This window comes from Trichoderma gamsii (genome assembly GCF_001481775.2).
Source record: "Trichoderma gamsii strain T6085 chromosome Unknown Scaffold_16.2, whole genome shotgun sequence".
Taxonomy (NCBI): domain Eukaryota; kingdom Fungi; phylum Ascomycota; class Sordariomycetes; order Hypocreales; family Hypocreaceae; genus Trichoderma; species Trichoderma gamsii.
In genome coordinates this window covers 263,358-282,512 of record NW_020171353.1, presented here as the reverse complement: position 1 = coordinate 282,512, position 19,155 = coordinate 263,358, and the positions used below count along the sequence as shown (strand labels likewise).

The 19,155-nt window shown below is 49.7% G+C and overlaps 7 protein-coding genes across 7 annotated transcripts; 4 read left to right on the top strand and 3 right to left on the bottom strand.

The window, feature by feature from the left end:
* Positions 1-1,332: 1,332 nt before the first annotated feature.
* TGAM01_v205253 (acetolactate synthase) lies at positions 1,333-4,225 on the top strand (the record flags this gene model as incomplete). Its single annotated transcript, XM_018803358.2, has 5 exons — positions 1,333-1,766; positions 2,012-2,113; positions 2,257-2,324; positions 2,413-4,104; positions 4,167-4,225. The coding sequence occupies 5 exons, from the start codon at positions 1,333-1,335 to the stop codon at positions 4,223-4,225; spliced, it is 2,355 nt and encodes a 784-aa protein (XP_018663396.2).
* Positions 4,226-5,104: 879 nt separating this feature from the next.
* Positions 5,105-5,619, top strand: TGAM01_v205252 (hypothetical protein; the record flags this gene model as incomplete). The annotated part of the gene is made up of 2 exons (XM_024549604.1): positions 5,105-5,183; positions 5,249-5,619. The coding sequence occupies 2 exons, from the start codon at positions 5,105-5,107 to the stop codon at positions 5,617-5,619; spliced, it is 450 nt and encodes a 149-aa protein (XP_024405637.1).
* A 694-nt stretch (positions 5,620-6,313) lies between these two features.
* TGAM01_v205251 (hypothetical protein) lies at positions 6,314-7,145 on the top strand (the record flags this gene model as incomplete). The annotated part of the gene is made up of 3 exons (XM_018803359.1): positions 6,314-6,506; positions 6,590-6,602; positions 6,767-7,145. 3 exons carry the CDS (start codon positions 6,314-6,316, stop codon positions 7,143-7,145), a joined length of 585 nt encoding a protein of 194 aa, XP_018663397.1.
* Positions 7,146-7,266: 121 nt separating this feature from the next.
* On the bottom strand, positions 7,267-8,730 carry TGAM01_v205250 (hypothetical protein; the record flags this gene model as incomplete). Its single annotated transcript, XM_018803360.1, has 1 exon — positions 7,267-8,730. The coding sequence occupies one exon, from the start codon at positions 8,728-8,730 to the stop codon at positions 7,267-7,269; it is 1,464 nt and encodes a 487-aa protein (XP_018663398.1).
* Positions 8,731-9,359: 629 nt separating this feature from the next.
* TGAM01_v205249 (hypothetical protein) lies at positions 9,360-11,025 on the bottom strand (the record flags this gene model as incomplete). The annotated part of the gene is made up of 2 exons (XM_018803361.1): positions 9,360-9,963; positions 10,022-11,025. 2 exons carry the CDS (start codon positions 11,023-11,025, stop codon positions 9,360-9,362), a joined length of 1,608 nt encoding a protein of 535 aa, XP_018663399.1.
* A 1,990-nt stretch (positions 11,026-13,015) lies between these two features.
* Positions 13,016-14,125, bottom strand: TGAM01_v205248 (hypothetical protein; the record flags this gene model as incomplete). The annotated part of the gene is made up of 4 exons (XM_018803362.1): positions 13,016-13,429; positions 13,501-13,580; positions 13,644-13,734; positions 13,799-14,125. The coding sequence occupies 4 exons, from the start codon at positions 14,123-14,125 to the stop codon at positions 13,016-13,018; spliced, it is 912 nt and encodes a 303-aa protein (XP_018663400.1).
* Positions 14,126-17,142: 3,017 nt separating this feature from the next.
* On the top strand, positions 17,143-18,375 carry TGAM01_v205247 (hypothetical protein; the record flags this gene model as incomplete). The annotated part of the gene is made up of 1 exon (XM_018803363.1): positions 17,143-18,375. One exon carries the CDS (start codon positions 17,143-17,145, stop codon positions 18,373-18,375), a length of 1,233 nt encoding a protein of 410 aa, XP_018663401.1.
* Between the last annotated feature and the right edge of the window lie 780 nt (positions 18,376-19,155).

The window sequence follows — 19,155 nt, the reverse complement described above, 5'->3', positions numbered from 1 at the left end:
ACCTCGTACCTTGGACATGCGCGTATCGGGCCGTCAGCTTACTCGCCCTGAAGCCGCGTGTCAGCTCTGTAGGGAGACGGCGACGGAAGGGACACTGTCGGAATTGGGATCCAGGTGTCTCTCATATGCCGCCAAGAGAGGGAAGAGAGGGAAGAGAGATAGAAGTCGGTGAGAGGCGGAGCACATGGCGTGCTATGGCGAGTGAGACATGGAGAAGCTGGACCATTACTTTTGTGTGCAGTAACCGACAACGAATTCGGAACATGCTAGGTATGTAAGTACTTGTAGTAGTAGGTAGTAAGTAGGCTAAGATGAGTATAACGTTGTGACACAAGACCAGGGGTGCGATTGGAGCTGCTTCCTTGACGGTTAGTAATATCATGTAGTAAAATGTTGGCCGGATGATTTTGATAGCCTTTATTGGCTTGAGAGAAGAGAACTAATAACGACTTTGGCCGAGACAACAAGACAGGACGGGACGCGCGAACAAGAGAGAGTCATGCTGGACGTGTCTAGTTTAGGAAAGGGGAAAAAGGATGGTAAGCTTCTCACGCTTACATGGATACAGGTATTCCAAGTCAATGGATAAAAAGTAGCATGCTGTATATACAGAGCAATACGTCGTAGCGTAGAGGTTCGTTGAAGATAGTACTCGTAGCCTGGAGTAATGTGGCGCCACGGACCCTGGACTGAACAAGGCATGGGCGCCTTGTGGCTGGCTTTCGCTGGGCTATAATACTGTCAATTCCACATTGTTGACATGCTATTGCGGGGACTATGCGATGTGCGAGTGTAAATCGTTGACTCACTTTGAAACTGCTAGTCTAATACTGTAGGTATGTAGGCGTACGCAACTCTCTTCTGCTGCTCCATTGACCGACCCGGGACCCGGTTCGGGATCCGGTTCGGGGCTTGATATTCAGTGCCTGTATCCGCAAAAAGAAACAAGAACCTGGAAGTTGTTACGCCATGACGGTGCCCGCAAAGTCCCCAACTCCGCAACTGCAGTGTAAGGTGGCGGCAGTCATCCAATGAATGGCCTGGGCAGTTTTCTTGCCCTGCTGCAGGCTAATGCTGCTCTACTAGTATGACAGGCCGAGGAGGGTCCCCTGTATATTGATGTACAGTAATAAGCGCTACCCACCCAGGAAGGAAGCCATTATTGATTGACACGTGCGCGCTCTAAATGGGAGACATCGGATGTCGAGCGCAGAGCTTGTGCAGCACCAGGCGTCATGTACCGCTCTGTCTGGCTGACTTTAGACGGCTTCAATATTGCTGGTAGCGCGCAGTCACTAGCAGCAGATCTGCCCGGCATCGCCCTTGTGGTGAATGACTCCAACCTCATTTTCCGACCCATCGTCGCGGCCTCTCTATTTCTTTTTTTTTTCTTCCAACCCGGAATCCTCTTTCGCCACTCCTCCATTTCCCCGCGATATCCTGCAAATTCTTTGCAGAAGAGAAGCGAATTCTACTGCGCACGTGCAAAGACTCTTTGCGTCATCTCTTTTCAATCTCTCCCTTCTTTTCGTTGGAAGCAAACGCTTTCCCTCTCTTTCTTTCTTCGTCTCAGTCTCTTTTCTGCCAGGCTACCTACCCACTATAGCTCTGCCCTCGATGCTCCGAAGTCGCCAGGCGACATTCAGGGCCGCAAAGGCCCTGCAGCAGGCTCGTGCCTTTACGTCCACGACGACGCCCATCACCGTGACGGCTCAGAAGAAGGTTCCTACCGGCCAGAGGAATCAGGCGACTGCGAGCGCCGCGCCGTAAGTGCAATTGTCTTGTTTGCGCTGTGGTTTTGTGTCTTGTTCTGGAGCGTGCACTCGGTTATGCATGTCAAGGACCAGGTGTTCTTACTTCCTTCGCGGCTCGTCGCCGATGACCGGGGGGCTCGACTTCTGGACGAGATGGCTGCAGAATTGGTTACGCATTCTAAGATGGTGTCCTTGTGGAATCTGGGCAATTCTTTTTCTGTGTGAAAAACATTGGCTAACGATGATGACTGCAACAGACAAGTTCGCCCCGTACCGAGCCCTGCCTTCAACCAAGAAGACAAAGACCGAAGCCATGTGCAGCCTCTCGTCAACACGCGCAGGCCTGATATGGATGAATCGTATGTCAAACCATCTATTTTACCCGGCTGCGTTCTTGCCACGCGCCACGCGATGCATTCACATGGCAGAAAAATAATAATATCATGCCATTCAATCTACATGTCAATTGAACTCTTTCTAATTGCTCCCTTCTTTATTCTAGATTCATTGGCAAAACCGGAGGAGAAATCTTCCACGAAATGATGCTGCGACAGGGGGTCAAGCACATCTGTAGGTTCCGATGCCGGCAGCCCACCTAGGGCTCCATCAACTCCATCTAGGCAGCTAAACAATTTCGCTAACTCGAGTCACTTTCTAGTCGGATATCCTGGCGGTGCTATTCTCCCAGTTTTCGACGCCATTTACAATTCAAAACATTTCAACTTCATTCTGCCCCGTCATGAGCAGGGAGCCGGCCACATGGCCGAGGGCTATGCCCGCGCATCGGGCAAACCCGGTGTCGTCTTGGTGACTTCTGGCCCTGGTGCTACCAATGTCATCACGCCCTTGCAGGACGCCTTGTCGGATGGAACTCCCCTGGTTGTCTTCTGCGGCCAGGTCCCCACTTCAGCTATTGGCAGCGATGCGTTCCAAGAGGCAGATGTCGTGGGAATCTCGCGTGCTTGCACTAAGTGGAATGTCATGGTAAAGAGCGTTGCTGAGCTGCCACGGAGAATTAATGAGGCTTTCGAGATTGCCACTAGCGGCCGCCCTGGCCCTGTTCTTGTTGACCTGCCCAAGGATGTCACAGCTGGTATCCTGAGAAGAGCCATTCCCACGGAGACTGCTCTGCCCTCTCTGCCCAGCGCCGCCTCTCGCGCCGCTATGGAGCTGAGCCAAACGCAGCTCAATGCTTCCATCAAGCGTGCTGCTGACCTCATCAACCTTGCTAAGAAGCCCATCATTTACGCTGGCCAAGGTGTCATTCAATCTGAGGGTGGCACTCAGCTCCTAAAAGAGCTGGCTGAGAAAGCTTCCATTCCTGTCACCACAACCCTCCAGGGTCTGGGCGCATTTGATGAGCTGGATGAGAAGTCGCTGCACATGCTGGGCATGCACGGCTCAGCATATGCCAATACAGCTATGCAGCGAGCTGATGTTATCATTGCTCTTGGCGCCCGATTCGACGACCGTGTCACCCTAAACGTTGGCAAGTTCGCCCCTGCAGCCAAGCAGGCTGCTGCTGAGGGCCGTGGTGGTATCATTCACTTTGAGATTATGCCTAAGAACATCAACAAGGTCATCCAGGCAACAGAGGCCGTGGAGGGTGACGTTGGTGTCAACATGAAGCTCCTCATTCCCCAAGTTAACAAGAAGACCATGTCCGATCGGAAAGAGTGGTTTGGCCAGATCAATGAGTGGAAGAGGAAATGGCCTCTGTCACACTACCAGCGAGCTGATCGAACCGACATGATCAAGCCTCAAACTGTCATGGAGGAGCTCAGCAATCTGACAGCAGACCGAAAAGAGGAGACATACGTTGCTACTGGTGTCGGCCAGCACCAGATGTGGGTGGCCCAGCACTTCCGCTGGAGACATCCCCGATCTATGATCACCTCGGGTGGCCTGGGTACTATGGGCTATGGCCTTCCTGCGGCTATTGGTGCCAAAGTGGCTCAGCCTGATGCTCTCGTCTTTGACATTGACGGCGATGCTTCCTTCAACATGACCCTGACTGAGCTGTCGACCGCCGCACAGTTCAACATTGGTGTCAAGATCATTGTCCTGAACAACGAGGAGCAGGGTATGGTGACTCAGTGGCAGAACCTCTTCTACGAAGACCGATATGCACACACACACCAGAAGAATCCTGACTTTATGAAGCTGGCTGACGCCATGGGCGTGCAACACCTGCGCGTCACCGAGCCCGCTAAGCTGGTTGATGCCCTGAAGTGGCTGATCAAGGCCGAGGGCCCTGCTCTCTTGGAAGTTGTGACAGACAAGAAGGTGCCCGTCCTGCCCATGGTGCCGGCCGGATCAGGCCTGGATGAGTTCCTCGTGTTTGATGATGGTGAGTTTGATTTGAGAATGATATACTACGTAATGGATGAAACATGCTAACAACTTCTATAGCAAAGGATAAGAAACGGCGTGAGCTGATGAAGGAAAGAACACAGGGTGTACACTCTTAAAGATGAGATGATCATTTAAGAACCCTTCCTTCTGGTTATTACTTTGACGTCAACAATTCCCCCAATTTTTTTTGCATTATTTCCTGCCACATTGCATCCATGTTTTGTGACTTGGAGTTTGTTATCATTTTCTGGTACACAGGCAGCAAGACTTTTTTATCATGTTGTCCTCTAAAAGTTTATTTGATGAGTGGAACTGAGAGAAACGCCCATGATGGATTGAGTTTGAGAAAGAGATAGTAGGCTCAGAGTTGGACAAGAGGCGACTCGATATGTAGGGGATTGCAATGGCATAATAATTGCCGTGTTTGGCATGTTGAACATGCTGGCGTATCGGTGAATGAATAAAAATAATTTTTATCGGGCTATATACTCTGCAGCAGCTGATCAATTGTGATATCTTGTGAAATGTCCCTCTGATTCATGGTTAGGTTAACGTGCTGTGATCTTGATACGCTGAAATGAAACCGAGTGCTTTGGCTGCAGACGTGTAGATAGATAGGTACGCTATGAATGGCCAAAAATGCAACTCCAGTCCGCTCAAATTAATAAGCCTCGCCAAGGATGATCCAACGCACGCCTGTTGAATGACCAAAGCCGGGCGTAGCTAGACTAGTTTGTATTCAGCCTCATTTTCGAGCCAGTAGCAGTTAGCGACAAGGAGGTACATGACCTGGTAGCACTCGCTTAGCCTCAATGAATCGGAATCAATAATAGGGCTGGTTCATGTTTCCCCGCGTCGGCGATCATCCATGACGACTTGGACTTGTCAAGCTATTTGAAATCTAATGTTTTGTTTACTTGAATTGTTCTGAAAGCATTTGAAGCCAGCGGTTTTTTGTATTACTTGATTGATTTCGATGAGTTTGATGAGACGTTATGAGTGAAGGTGGTTACGCTAGATTGGGGGAGGATACGTCGTCGGTGAAGGATGTTGTTGATGCCCGGGAGGGAATATGTATGTTGACTTGATGCCTGTTTAGTTGGCATGTTTTCTTTGCTGACAATCTTTTTTGATTCAAGCTCTTCCTCTTGACCAAGATGATGACGAAGATATCAGCAGCGAGGCGAGCACGCTGTTATCTAGCGGGGTTCCATCACATCCCAATCACCAACTTCATCACAAACATCAGAGACAGCAGTACCACCAAGACGCGGAGAATGAAGAAACCAGTCCTTCGCGGACAGGAGTCTTAGCAAGGATCTTTGGAGGAGAGGTAATTTTGAGGATAGGGCTGTTTGCGGGCATGGTGGTGGTGGTATGCTTGGCCGTGGTGAGGTCCATGGAAGGGGAGTTTTCGCCGGGGCTGGTGGCGGGAGGGGGGTTGATGATGATTATGTGTTTGGTGGTTGGGAAGAGGGATCTTTGGAGGGGAGGGATGGCGATTGGGTGAGGCCTCAGTGGAGATTGTGATGATGATAGAGATGGATTACAAGCATATACGAGTTCATAGATGTTTTGGGTATCTGGAATGTTTGTTTGCTGAGCGGATAGTTAATCAGGGTTGATATTTGTGACCTGTGCTGATTCTCTAACTATAAGCATACTCTGGTAATAGCAGTGCGGCCTCCAACTGCAGGGGCAACGGCAGACTGAATGGCCATTGATACTGAGTCGTAAATCTGTTGGATCCAAGGTAAAATGGTAGTAGTACTACGGCAGCTCACATATATGTTGTACCACTTACAAGGAAACCTGCCCTTCTTCGTCCTGTGAATGGTCCTCAAAGCGATTGGCAAGGATCTCTTATACGAGATTTTATCCTTCATGGAGTACAAAGAGGGGGGTCTTGATGATTATACTAAACGGGCTGAGAGTTGTGCTGTTGAGGCGACAGACTGCAAAGTGATAATGGTAGTACAAGGTCAAGGTGGAAAAAGGGGCGCGAAAAGACAGAAGCTCGGATATTTTTGTTATTGTGAAACTATGAGCGATGGCTAGGTTTTAAGTCGGAATTCCTGTGTTCTCCTTCTTCTCTAAATGTTTCTGTCGCTTTCTTTCCCCTTCAAGAGACTGGATATTCCTCGAAAGCATATATTACTCGAAAGATGTTTGACAAAGAAATACGAGCCCAATATCCAGCAGCCATGAGCTCATACTTGATTACGCTTGTCACAGCAGCAATCTCACTCGCAGCAATCTCTGGTGCTTCGCAATGCTACTTGCCTGATGGCCATCTCGCCGGCGACTATGGCTTCAACTTCGAGCCCTGCAACGGAAAGAACACGACATGGCAGCAGTGCTGCTTCCCCGGAGATATCTGTACTCGAAACGGGCTTTGTATGTATTTCGGAGACACTGTTGACAATACGTATTCTATGAGGGCTGGCTGTGTGAATGCGGACTGGTCAGGATGTCCACAGATCTGCCTCAGCTGTAAGTATTTAGCCGTCTGTTTATCTTATTCAAACAATGGATGAATGGAATAGCGAAAGCAAAAACTAATATGACCTCGATTGATATCTAGTTTATCCCAATTCAGAAATGCCAGTCAAAAGATGTGCTACGGGGAAGTACTGCTGCTATGCGAATGATCATAGTGACTGCTGTTATGATGGGAGTGCCCAGTATCATCTCTCCGACAACTCCAGGGCGAAGACTGGAGCTGATACTTCTGGTGAAGTTGGCGGTAAAAAGAACAGGGCCACGATTGGAGCTGTCGTTGGAGGTGCGTTGGGCGGCCTTGCGTTGATTGGAGGTGCAGTCGGCGTGTGGCTGTATCTGAGGAAGAAGAGAAATATGCGTGAGAAGGAGTCAGCTGCTCAAAATGAGATATCGGGCCTACCGGAGACGAAGCAAGTCTTGGAGATGGGAGCTGATTCGGTGACTGGACAGAAATGCACGGCTGAAGCTGATATGAAAGATCATCCCACGGTGGTAGAGATGGATTCAACGGTGGTCTACGAGTTGGGGGCTTAGTCGATGTCTTGCCTGGGTTATCTGTCATGTCTGGTCCATAGATTTTTAGAAATACATAAGAGGAGGAAATATTAGGTATACCTTGTTATAGGTACCCATACGGTAACGGGCTATTACAAGATTATAACCACTTTGCTTCGTCTGATCCCAAAGGCTTCGGCATCTCTTCCCACCCAACCTCGCACCCCTCAACACTAGCACTATGCCTTACTGCAGTCATCTTCCCAAATGCAGTATCCCTCGTCTCAAAGTATTCTGCCGGCACATCTGCCTGCTTCACAAAATCCTGGCTCTCAAAGCCCGTCTTACCTGGATACTGTCCTAGACTGCGTAGATACTTCATCACACCCGCCAGCGAAACGTCTACAATCCAAGAACCCCCGACTTGAGACCGGTTGTATAGCGCGGCCATGACGCCGGTGGCGAGGAGGTAGCCGCCCGCATGATCGAGAGCCTGGCATGGCATGGCACGAGCTGCTTCGCCCGCGCCAAAGTGCTCGGCTTCAGAGACGTTCATCCCAGAGCATGTCTGGACTAGAGAATCGAACCCCCGACGCTGAGACCACGGACCGGAGGGCCCAAAGGCAGAAAGATTGGCACAGATGATGTTCGGATTGATCTTTTGGAGTTCCTCTGGAGAAAAGCCGTAGGAGGCAAGGCTGCCCGGGCGATACCCCTGGATGAAGACGTCGCAGGTGCGCAGCAGCTCCAAAAGGCGCTCTTTTTCATCTGGATTGTGTATGTCAAGCCGGACGGTACGTTTGCCGCGGCTGAGGTCCCTATCGAGTACTGGCTGGTTTGGCAGATTCGGTGATGTTACCCATAAAACATCGGCACCGTGAGCGGCGAGTGTCTTGCCGGCCACGGGGGCGGCAATGACGCGGCTCATTTCGAGGACTCTGACGCCCTGGAGGCAGCGGCTGTTGCTTTTGGATGCGGACAGGCTCTTTGGCGGTCCCTGGGCGAGCTGCTTGACGAGAATGGGGTTGTTGTCTATGGCTGTGGACTGAGGATGGGCGTCCCATTCGCTGTATGAGCGTAGCGCGTAGATGGCGAGCTTGCCCTTTTCCGTGCCGGCGGTTTCGAGATCGACGCTCTTCCATTGGGCTACTTTGGCGGCGACATCTTGACGGGAGGCATCCGGTGGTAGACCAAGGAGTTCAAGGGTGCCGAGCGCATGGCAGGGGAAGTTGTCGTGGATGCGAACGTAGTCGTCTGCTGTTTTGTGCAGGCCGCCGATGGATCCCCAGGGATCTTCAAGGGGCTGTTTATCGATGTCGTAGAGACGCTCTGATTTGAATTCCACCAGAGCGTGTTCCAGAGGAACGCTCACACGAGGTATAGATGAGGGAGGTGAAGATCGTGTGCTGTGCAAGAGAGATGCTGACAGGGCTGAGAGGGCGATGGAGCTCTGTGCGAGGTGACCGATCTTGAAAGATGAGGGGATCGCTGGAGCGGCTTGGTGGCCTGGGAGGCTGAGAGATGAGAGGGCGTGAGGGGGGAGATGGAGGCTGGTCCAGATGTCTTTGACGATGTCGGCTGCTGAGAAGGAGGAGCGGTTGATGAGGTTGTTTGATATGGACATGGTGAAGGGTGGCTGCTTATACAACGGTTGATGACAGGTTTCGCCTTTTCGCCGCCTTATTACACGCTTTGATAACCATGTATTTCTTAACCACTATAATTTTATTTCATGTGAATGGTATCATATTGTTCTAATCGCAGTTGATTTGTTTAAAAGCTGCGCCCTTGTGATGATCAGCTCGGGCGGAGTAAAGGAAGAAGCAAGATCAAGTGCCAAACCGAGTGTGGAGTTAAATCCCGACACTGAGCCTTTTAGCTTCAACCGCCACCAGCCGAGGCTTCAACACATCACGTCTTCAATGCTGTGATACAGCTGCAGTAAATGTCGAATGTCGCTTTTCGTAGTATTATCATATACAATTAGGTATATACTCTATTCTATCCAGAAAACGAGATTCATGTCTGCACGCTCTCTGTCTCATAAATGCTGCATTAATCCACCTCTAGCTTTTCGTACCTTGTGTCTCTTGAACCCCAATTCTATCCGTGGTATCATACCCATTGCAATGCTTTCATACAATAAACAGAAAAAAAATCAATCAAAAACCGCTTTCTCCAAACAATTCATGCGTCCATCCAGTCAGTCGTTCTTTTGAATCCAGAATGAAAATTAAGTAGAGTAGAGTTGAGTTAGTTGGCTGCTGCTGCTTCGCGCTCTGCCTGCGCAGCCTTCTCATCGGCTGTCAATTCCGATGCTGCTTGACCAATCTTGATTGTCAACACCAACATCAACGACAAGCCGGCCATGGCAACACCAATCCAGAAGCCAATCTTGTATTGCTGCCGTAGCGAGAGGCCCTCTGGCAACTTCCGCCTGTTTGCCTCGGAAATAGCCATCTCGGCAATACCCAGCCAAAACGCCAGGCCGAGATACAAGAGAGTATTGATAAGACCTCCAGCAGTAGCCTGGAGACGTCGAGGCATGGATGTCGTTATAAAGACGTTGGTGACGTTGTAGGTAATGTCCACGCCAATGGTGCCGCATACCATGGCAGGGAAGATGTACGCCCAGTAGAGGAAGCTGGTCGAAGGATGGCCGTCGACGCGGTCGGGGATGATGGCAAAGAGGAGGACGGAGATGAGGAAGCCGACGCTGGAAATCATCATGAGGATGCGGTTGGAAATCATGTGCATGACGAAGCCACCTCCGACGGCGAGGCAGACGCCGCCAATGGCTAGGGGGGTAAACCAGGCGGCGGTGAGAATGGGAGTGGTGTTGAGCACAGTCTCGATGCTGGTGAAGGTTGCTTGTTAGTGATGTTGACACTTCAGGAGACGATAAGTGCACTTACTAGTAGCTTGAATAGAACAGGTACAAGCCGAATACACCGTATAGGCAAAACAGAGCCAGAGACAACCGTTTCATGTACTTGGGGCGGAATAGATCAGCCGGGAGAAGTGGTTGAGCAGACACCCAGCCCTGTGTATAAACGCCTGCAATGAGGAAGAGCATGCCGATGATGAAAGTCACATAGATGTAAGGTGTTTGCCAGCCATGAGGGGCATGTCCTCCATCTGTAAATGCAAAGACAACCAGAATCAAGCCAGGCACAATGGTGCAGAGTCCCCACCAGTCCATTCGAATAGAGTCATCCTGCTCGTGAAGGTTTCGTGGAACAGTCAAGAATCCAGTAACAGCAATGCAGAAGACGATGATGGCACCGATCCAAAAGTACCATCGCCAGGTCATAAAGTCGGCACACACAGCTCCCAGAAAGATGCCAAAGTAGAATCCCAGACACGCAAAGGCACCCCAGATGGCAAACACCAGATTCTTTCGAGGGCCAGGCCGGTACGTCTGTCCTAGGAGAGCCAGACCGGCGGGCGTAAAGGCCGAAGTGCCAATGCCCTGAAGGGCTCGGCAGATGATTAGCATGATGGTGTTTGTGCTGAAGCCGCAGACGAGCGACCAAATCATGAACCAGATGTGGCCAAACAAAAAGACAGAGCGAGCACCGTAGATGTCGCACAATCGAGAAAAGGGCATCAGAAACGCGGCAGTGGTGAGGTTGATGACGCCGGCGGGCCACGTTCGAGTGTTCTCGGGGATGTTGAGGGCGTCTGCCACGGGGGGCAGGATGATGTTGAAGCCACCAATGAAGTACTCGCTCATGGTCATGGACAGGACGACGGTCATGATGAAGCCGACTTCTGTGATCCAGGACTTGAGGACGGCTGGGCGGGCGCGGCCGAGGCGTTCCAGCTCGGCCTTGTCGGGGAATTGGCTGAGGTCTGAGGAGGTGCGGCCGGAGATGACGCCGCTTTCGAGGCCGGCGAGAGGCTCTGGCTGGCCCATTTTGGAGTTTGGTTTTCTTCTCCTTCTTTTCCTTTTCTTCTTGAGTCTCTAGTGATGTAGATGATAAGATGAGAGAGGATAATTAGGCCAAGATTGAGGAAAGACAGAGCTATCCACTCTGATTTGAATAAGAGGTGTAGAGAAGAAGATTGACAGTCAATGTGTCAACTGAGTTCCCACAACATTTCTCGAATCGATTTCCCTGGGTCTTATTTTATAATTTTCCCTTCATGTTCAAATCCATTTGTCATCTGTCATTTGAGCCCTGTTTATTTCTCCACGTGGGAAAAGGCAAAAAGGCAAATGGTCCTCAAGAACTGAATCATCCAGCAAAGAAAAATATCGAATACGGGGGGCCGTGAGCATTTTGTGGGGGTTTTTTCTTGTCTAATCCTTTGCGGAGAGGCGTTTTGCAATTTTTAAGCTCTATGGGTCATGTTTCTCTGCGAGTGTGGAGTCTTGGCTGCCAGTCTGGGATTTGGTAAAGTCCATATCGGGGCAAAAACGGGCAACAGAGACGCCAATGGATGAATCACGCCGTTTATTTGACCTGTTTTCTTATTTTTGCCATGTTCTTACAGGCTTCTGCCTTTAGCTCCGGTGTTGGTGGGTGGTGAAAAGGGGGGTCCGGTGGGTGTCATAGATCTTTGATGTTGTGGCGAATGGACTGACCTCATGGAACATTCCCGATAGGCCTAAAAGGAGTCTACGGCGTCTACAATAGGCAACAGAAAGACAAGTGTCGCTTGACTGTACGTATCAAGCCTCCTACTGTATGGATTAGAGTTGACTCAACAGATACTGTAGCATCCATGGCAAAGAAGAGAATTCGTCTAGACTTGTTCTCTGGCCGTGTGAGTGGCTCCGGATTTTACTGGCTTTTATCAAAAACGCCCGAGTTGCGTCTTGGCTGCCGCTTTGGGGCAAAGCCTAACAATCCAACGGCCGCTAAACTTTTTTTCTTTCGGGTAATAAGCTGCACATGGTGCAGATGGCGCTGCTGCAAGGGCCATTGATACTGATTGATAATAGAAAATCGTGAAAACAATGAATGTCATCCAATGGGCGTCTATTATGATTGGGACTTGGAGTCTCGGATTAGACTGCACTGCCATTGTGTTTGGAGGACATCCGAGGAGGAGGATTTGGAGAGAGGTCCTGATGAGGAAGTTGGTTGACATTTTGCATCGGAAGAACTGTAGTGTGTTGTGCCGTTGGTTGTTTGCATTTAAAAGTATGGTCTTTGAGATTGAGTTTCATTTGTCATGAATCAATTGATTACATGGGAACTGATTGCATCAAACTTGATTACATGAAATCTGATTACTTATAATCAGCTGTCACAGTCATCATTGCAGACTATCGAAAAGCTTGAATCAACTCGAATCGGGTAGATTCGGTAGATCGCCGTAGGGCAGGAGGTGCGTATTATTTTCTTATTAGTCAAGCGCCACATCTCTTTTTTGCTAAAATGAAACGTCCAAGACGCAAGTACAAGATAGATATAGTCTTTACAGTAAAGGTTGCTTGTATACTATCATTCTGTATATACCAGCCTCATTGGTCTTGTGCAGCTGCTTCCGTTCTTCTTCTTCTTCTTCCTGTCAAGCGACTATCGAGATACGAACCGAGCGATTGACAGGGGAGCATCTGAAGACAGGCACTGGTACGATCTAACAGCCGGACCTTGATCCTGGTACAGCTTGAAGAGGCATTCAATATCAATATTACTGGGATCACTACCGCCCCGTGTATGATGGTCTGGCAGCTACGGAGCACAATGTGCCCCATACAGCTGAGACAACGGAGCACAACAGTATCTACTTACTAGATCTCGTATCACCCGGGCTTTCAAATGTCTCATCATCATTATTGGCTATAGCCTATATACTTTATCCAAATACGCCAAAACCAGCTTCCATGCCACAGGAAAATTACTCCGAATTACTACATGTACTTGTACACCAACTTATTCACAGTATCGCATCGTTTATAGCATCTGAGACAAAACAGCCAGCAGACCCGCTCCAAAGATCAAGCTGCCCGCCGCAGGAGTCAGCGCATTGGCAGCCGAATGAGGGCTCGTTGATGCAGAGGCAGACTTGGTAGGGCTGCTGCTGGTGCTGTTGGAACCGCCGCCGCTTCCACCGCTGGTGGGAGTAGCAGTGGCAGAAGTGGCGGGAGGGGCGGTGGTAGTAGAGCTGGAGTTGGAAGAGCCCGCGGCTTTTTGGTACTGGCTGACGACAAAATCGACAATTTCGCTGCCGTAACGGTCAATGTACAGGTGGTGGACGGTGACGTTGTTGCCGCTGTCGCAGTAGACGTCGCCGGTGTCGCAGTAGGAGATGATGCGGCTGGCGTAGGACTTGCAGACGTCGAGGCTGGCGTCGGTGCGGTTGAAGAGCTGTTGATGGACAGGAAAAGTCAGCTATACTGCAGCTCGAGAAGATCAGTGGCTGGAGATGTTTCACTTACGCCGTTGTGCACGCTGGTGCCGCGGTCGTACGTTATGTTGGCGACGTGGGTTGGGTCTCCGAAGATGGCAACAGCGACGACTATAAGTGACTGTTAGCTTTTGTGGCTTCTTTCTTTTCAAGTTTATAAGCAAGTATCCTCACCATTGTCCATGATGCTCGTCGACAGGGCCTTGTCATCGATGAATGGGTTGCCAGCACCACCGCAAACGGAATCCGACGAGACTTGGGCACCCTGCAGCAGCACTGAATCAGCATTTCGATGTATAACTTGACCACTACTCAACACCAAATCCTACCTGCGAGTAGCCCAGGATGGCAATCTTGCTGTCCGGACAGGCCTGGCCATAGGCGTTCAGCAGCTTCTGCATGGCCTGCACGCCCTTGCCCTCGGAGCTCTCGTAGTCGTTGAGCGTGGCGGGATAGTCGACGGCGGCAACCTGGCTGCCGGGCACCTTGGCGGCGATCTGGCTGGTGAGATTGCCGGTGACACCAGTTCCGGGGGCCTCTTCACTGCCGCGGGCAACGACCATGTAGAGGCCCTTGGCGCATGTTGGTGCAGAGGCTGCGGTGACGGCGGATGAGCCCGCGGCGAGCAGGGCCAAGGAGAGAGCGAGACTGCGCATTTTGATGCTCTTCTTGTATATATATCCTCCTTTCGATTATTGTTGCCTATGTACCCAGCGTTGGATCGTGATCGTGTGAGGTCCCTGCCGCGAAGAAAAGCCTGCTTGCTACCCCGAGATGAAGAGTTGACAGAAAGGCGGACGATGGAACAGGAGAGCCAGGGAATGCTATTTATTTATTTATTTATTCATAGGATCCCTACACTCTTATGCACATGCAAACAAATAAGCAACCCGCAAAGAAGAGGAAAAGAAAACAAAAGATCCAGTTCTCATTACGTAGCGGCCGAGAAAGAGTCGCAGCCGTGACGGAAGGGAGACGCCTCCCAGGATCCGCGTCCGGGGTCCCTCGCTCCGGGCCATGCCAAACTCGTTGCCTGTGTGCGTCAATAGTTCCATGCCTACCGCTTTCCAACCACTCCGAATGCGACAGTGGCAGTGATTTAGTACTATCAATTCCTTGGTGCTTCCTTAGGCCAGCCAGCCTCAGCCTAGCAGCTATACGAGGGTCTTAGCATCCATGCAATGCCCCGTCTCTCTAGGCTCGAACGTGTGTCAAAGCAACAGCGCCGAGCCCAACTAAGACGAGACGTCTCCAAAAAGTCTCAAGGGCTGATCGGTGTGGCTGCGGCGCGTAACTCTGTTTGGCCCTGGCTTGGAATTTGCTGCTAGTTCCTGCGCCTCGAATCGCTAGTCGGATGGGCGGCTTCTTGTGGGACGGGCTTTTTTCTTTTTTCTCTTCCTTGATCCCTGCTCTCGGTGTCTTGGTCTCGCCGAGGCAACATGAAAAGCTGCGGATTAGCTGCTGAATGGCACTACTACACAGCAACGGTTGGCATCCTTCTTGGAGCTTTCTCCAGATTTGTGGAGATGTGCGTATTGAGTGGGAGTAGATTTTCCCCTCAATCTCAGCTTGCAGCATGGAGCGGTATTCTGCATCTTGAATGCTGACACCCAAATCCTACCACCCAAAACAGCTTACCGTCAATGCGTTTTTGCAGATGAAGCAATCATGAGACATGGCAAGAAATGGCTGCTGCTAATGTTATTACTATTGTAAGCAGTAGGTATCACAATGCAGCGGAAGAATGCCCTCCGTAGCAATGGAAATCTTCTTCTACCACTTGGGAAGGTCGAACAACTCGGCTTTCAAAGCCGTCTGATGCTACCTTGAGGGCGGGGCAGCTCCGATCCTCGTCATGGGCTATTTTCGGCCATCATATGGCTTTTGGGCGTAGATTTCCGTTTCCACATATCTGGGGTACGTCTGTTGATGACCGCTGGATTAGACGCTGGCGCAACACTTCACAGCATTTTTAACCTCCCCCCAGGTCATCGCCTTGTGTCTGTTCAGGCAGAGGACGACCGCAAAGGCGCTGATCAAAAGCCAATCAAAATATTCAGAGGTGCGCAACGCTTCACAGCATTTTTAACCTCCCGCCAGCCAAGCATTTCCCCACATCTTTGCTCTCCCAGTACTTTTCGGCAGGCGCCGTAGCAATATTACAAACAGTCAACACTAATAAACACGCAACTGGTCGATAGACAGGCAGAGTAAATATTGTGTCAAATGTACAGACCCTCTTCGTCTTTACGCAGTCTGTAGGTTATACAGCCTCAGAGCAGAGTTAATGTTTGCTGCGATGATACCTCTGGAGCACGCAACGCAATAATTCCATTTGCTTTTTGGTGCGGCATGTGTATTTTTGCAAAATGCCGGCGGCACAGATCTTGCGCTACATGGTCTCAATATGGCATTTCATGTAAGATATGGTAGTATCATTGATTGTCATTGATCGGAAAGGAGATTAGATATTGGTGGCGTACGCGCAGTGCTACTCTATAGATTACAATAAGATGAAGTGTCAGATCACCCAAGCGCTGTCAAACTGAGCTCCGAGGTAGACCAACAGATTGATGCGCTGCTTTGCGAATACAATTCAGGGCTGCTAGATATACTAACAGCAAATCTCAATGCCTTCTAGTATATGTTGATACAGGATTCAAAACCAAGGGTGCCTAATGGCACAGCGACTTGAAGTAGCAACTTTAGAGGCCTCGGGGAGCTTTAAAATGCTGTGAAGAGCTCGACTGCTGGCTCTGACTGTTCGTTAGTACGTGCAGTAGGAAGCAAAAAAGCATCAAATAAAGATCAATCTGCATTGTGGCACGCCCGCAATTACTACTTGAATTCACAATCCCATACATGATAGGAATCCGGATTGAATCAAAGCGGTACCATTGCTGCGCTGCGATAGTCGTCTCTTTCATCGAAAACCACTTCAAGGGTAGGCCAGCTTGGTGGTTGCAGCCTCAGACGAGTAGCGCGGCTAGTCGCAGCCAATCTAAACACCGGCCAGTGATTCATTCCTAGACTGTTACACTCCTGGGCCGGAGTAAAGAAGGCCCTCGGCTCATATCTTTGATGCCTGAGCCACAGATCAAATCTTCTCGCAGTTCTGTTGCTTTGAATCCGTCTTAAATACATTCTGGGCCTCCCGCATTCACCTCTGGGGAGTTACTTCGGCATATGCAATCTGCGCAGAGTCAGTGCCCACCTGAGCCTCTTGCATCTTAGGCCTCTCTTGTTCCTCCAAAGTGCTGCCTCTTTCCTCAAAGGACACAATAAAGCAAATCACAACACGAACAGAGAAATTTTACAAATCTAAAGGCTGTTGCGCCTATTACAACGCTTCTATCCGCTTTTCGCATCATCTTGCAACCGTCTGTGTGATCGAGCGTCATTCGACTATCCTGAGTCATCCGATCCTAGCCTCGCTCTTGCTTCCATAACAAAACAAAAGGTTCCTTGTCATCAACGCAAAGATCAGTGAGTAGCCACAATCTGGATGCAAAAGACCACGGAGCTCACTATTTAAGCAACCAGAGCCCTCCATTCCCTATTGTTGCATTCTTAAGACCGTTTCATCACCAAGCTGACGCAAGAAAACACTCCGTCTCTCTATTCCAGACAACCTAACAACGTTTGCATCTACGTCGCAGACATTATTTTCATTATGGGAGGCCTAGCTTTTACCTCGGGCAAAGGTGCACTTTGCACTCCCCGAATGCCAAAACAAGTCTATGAAACCACGAAAGCCCGGTGTCAAGAGATCCTTCGGCGTCTATACCACCTGGTGGAATCGCCTCTTGATGGTCCGGGCAAAGCAGATTTTGGAGACATCGATATGTTTCTGGCATCCCCAACACCAGAAGCCTCTACTGGCCTTTACGCGGTCAACATAATATCCAAAGCTCTAGGGGCCGAACGCACTTTGGTTGAAGGCGGTAGAGAAAGCATCAACATCGCTGCAAGTTTCGCTATCCCATGGCCCAGCGATGAACCCAGCAATGCTCAAGATGCGGACAAGAAACACATCCAAGTCGACGTCCGAGTGTGTGAATCAGAAGACAAGCTCCGCTGGATGCTTTTCAAACATGGCCACGGAGATTTGTGGCAAATCGTGGGGTCGCAAATCAGACCGTATGGGCTGACAGTCGATGACACCGCCATGTCGCTTCGAATTCCTAAGATAGAGGAGTCCAACAAAAAGCTGGCCAGGGTCTTTCTGACTTCAGACCCTTCCAAAGTTCTGGATTTTCTTGGCTTGCCCAAGGAAGAATATTGGGACCACCCTTTCCCCTCCGCGGAAGACATGTTTGACTATATTGGTTCCAGTCGGCTGATATATGTCGCCCCCACTGCGTCAGAGCCTGATGCGAAAAGCCTCAAATCAGATGATCGCCGGCGCATGAAGCAGCGACCGATTTTCAAAAAGTGGATGGATGAATTTGTTCCAGAATGTCGGCAATCTGGCCGATTTTCTGAACGAAGACTCACCAGAGAGGCTATCACTGAGGAGGCATTCGCCGTTTTTGGCGTTGAAACAGAATACAAAGCCCGACGCAAAGCGTTCCTCATTAAGCGGCAAAAAGATTACATTTGGAATACTCTCATCAAGGATAGTTTCCCGACCCCTAACCCGTCGGATTCGAGAGCTATTCTTCATAAGTCGTGCAGTGTCAAAGCCCTGAAGGAAATTATTCTCGGCAGCGGCGAGAATTACAGTTTTCCGCTTGACCAAAAGAGTCTCAAGAACTCTGATGGCTTCTACGACATGAAGTACATCGAGGAGTTTATCGAAACACACAAGGACGAAGTTGGGAAGGCAGCTCTTGTTAGACACAATGAGAAATACGCGGAGCATTTATATTCGAAGGGGACTAAAGCGACGATGCAGCCGTCCTAAATCATGTTTGAAAGAACTCTGGGTCGGGGTTAGGCAAAGACCGTTGTTTTGACGCAGAAAGCCTCCAGTTGCATGGTCTGTTTCCAACTTGCAGGTAGAAGATCTACTACCTTACTTTTCTGTACTGATCACATCTTGATCCACAGAGCGCTTGGGCGGCGATGAGACACCCGCTCTTGGCTGGCAGTAGCCTGATGATAAGGGAACAGTGTGCGAGGATAATACGTTGGAATACGGTATGCTTTGTATTTTTGACCTTTGGGCGTTTGAGTTGGTTATTATTAGCACAGGGAAGGTCACGTACGTTTAGAGAACATCATGAGCATGATTTCGTTGGGAAGATTGGGAGCACTTTATGGTTTGGGCGTTTCAAAGTTTTTTCTTCGAGTAAATACTATTTAAAAGAACAAATATTAGCCAAAGCTTTCTAAACTGGAGCATGATTTCATTTAAACTATGGCGCTGAGGCCTTCCCCCCGGATTAACAATAGTGAGAAACTATAACCAGAGTCGCATAAAATTTGGCCGAAGAAGAAGGCAGCCAAGCAAAGTTAGTTTGTATCGCTGGCTCCAGAGGCAGATGTACTGAAGAAGCAAATATGACGCGGCTAGGACTGGCGTGTATCCCAAGTATTCTACACGACGAATTCGACCAAGTTTTGGAGATGAAAGGGCCACAAGATAGAAAAGAATGCGATATTTTAATCAGAAAATGAAGAGCAGGAGGCAAAATTTTGCTCGTATACATCTGAATGCTAGTGGACTTGAACGGCGAAGGCT